General features: G+C 36.6%; 1 protein-coding gene across 4 annotated transcripts in view; it reads left to right on the forward strand.

Moving 5' to 3' along the window:
* TRAPPC13 (trafficking protein particle complex subunit 13) overlaps nucleotides 1-1,795 on the forward strand; it is a 39,290-nt gene that overhangs the window by 36,013 nt on the left and 1,482 nt on the right. For 2 of the 4 annotated variants that reach the window (XM_019652430.1, XM_019652427.1), the window contains one exon: nucleotides 1,520-1,670. In XM_019652430.1, coding sequence (XP_019507975.1) covers nucleotides 1,520-1,670 — 151 coding nt within the window. The remainder of the gene's footprint in view (nucleotides 1-1,519; nucleotides 1,671-1,795) is intronic. The other 2 variants (XM_019652431.1, XM_019652428.1) reach the window with 1 other exon arrangement.

The raw sequence follows: 1,795 nt of genomic DNA on the forward strand, positions 1-1,795 counted from the left end.
CAGTGATGAATCCCAACCCTCATAGTCTGAATGTATAATCCTTTTTAATTCCATATCCATTCCAACCTTACAAAGAGTGGAATAGGAAATAGTTATCCTTCACAATTACAAAAGTTCCTGCTTCCCCTGTGAAGCTACCTGGACCTTCCCATAAACAGTTAATCATCCCTTTCTCTACCATAAAAAATTTTAATATAGTTTTAGTGACATTCATATATTGCTACAAGTATTAGTCTCTTCCTTACTAGACTGAATTATTCAAGAGAAGAGACCCTGTCTTACCCTGCACTGTCAATCCAGTGCCTGCCCCACCACAGGAGCTCAGCGAACACCACACACAGGGTAGAGATCCTGTGCATCTATGGTGTGCTTTTGGATTTTTTGTTTGCGTTTTTTGAGGTATAGCAAATCAGTTATTGACCAAAAGACAAAGTGCTATAAAAAATAAATTCCGTTTCTTTCAGTGTTCACTTTAACTTCTGGTGATTCAAATGGGTTTTTTCTAAAAAGCTCTTATTTCTTAGATCTTCAGTTTCCTTATCTATAGAAATGGGATTTATCTTGCCCCCAAAACACACACACACACACACACACACACACACACACACACACACACACATACAATATACTTACAGGATTTTTGTGAAATTTAATGAGGTAATTCATGTAATTCATCTAACCTGGTCTGTACCACTTAATGGACATTTCAAATGTTTGTTGAGGAGACAGAGATATATAAAAGCTAAATATCATTAAATCATGATGTCCAAAAATCAATATATTAAAATTAAAATATTTTAAAATATGAAGCCATCTATGAGGGGGGAAAGGCTAAGAGAGTTGAAAGTAGTCATGAATAGTGGTAGAGGAAGAAACTATTTTTTATCACGAGTCTTGTTTTTTTTAAAAAAATGCTTACTTTCATTAAGGTTTATTTTTTTAACTTAACATGTTTAAGCCGAACTGGTGATATTAATTATAAGCAAAAGCAGGCTTTTTGTGGTAAAGTGAACAAAATTGAATAGTATTTACTTCTTATAAATGTTGTCAGTTATTTTCTATGTTATCTGCATGGTAAAGAAACATAGATTAACTAGCAGAAACACTGCTACTTAGATCAGACTCGGTGTATGTCTTTCTTTCCTGTGGAGTACCTACAGAAATTGGAAGGATGCATAGCGACAAGATATAGACACAGGTGTCTGGACGTCTCCCAGGGAAGTGGCAGCACTGTTAACAGATCAGCAGCAGGGAGCCAGTATTCAGTAACAGAACCAGCAGGCCGACCTCCAGACAGGCAGATTAGTCTCAGTGCCACTATAACCCCTAGAAGGTGCTATCTCCTTTCATTTTCCTGACTCTATTTTAAGTGAAATAAAAATGATATATTTCCATTTCTTTTTCTGGCTTTTATTCTCCTGGACACCCAGAAAACAAATTCGCTGACAGTAGTGGAAGAATATCGCACACCTTTTTGTGAAAGGAACAAGATTTATTCCTGTTTTTCTGATTCCTCCAGCAGTGAAAGGACTATGGACCTGGTTTTGGAAATGTGCAATACCAATTCTATCCACTGGTGCGGCATTTCAGGAAGACAGCTTGGAAAATTAAATCCAAGTTCTTCTCTCTGCCTTGCCCTCACTCTACTGTCTTCAGTACAGGGACTGCAAGTATGCTCTCTTTTCAATAATTTCAATAGGTGGGGGCCATTAACCCATAGTCATATACTATATCCATATTTTCTCTGGTAATTACCAATGAATGAAAACTTAGACCTGTATCTTTCTCTTAATAG

Source organism: Hipposideros armiger, unplaced genomic scaffold (genome assembly GCF_001890085.2).
Source record: "Hipposideros armiger isolate ML-2016 unplaced genomic scaffold, ASM189008v1 scaffold_179, whole genome shotgun sequence".
NCBI classification, from domain to species: Eukaryota; Metazoa; Chordata; class Mammalia; order Chiroptera; family Hipposideridae; genus Hipposideros; species Hipposideros armiger.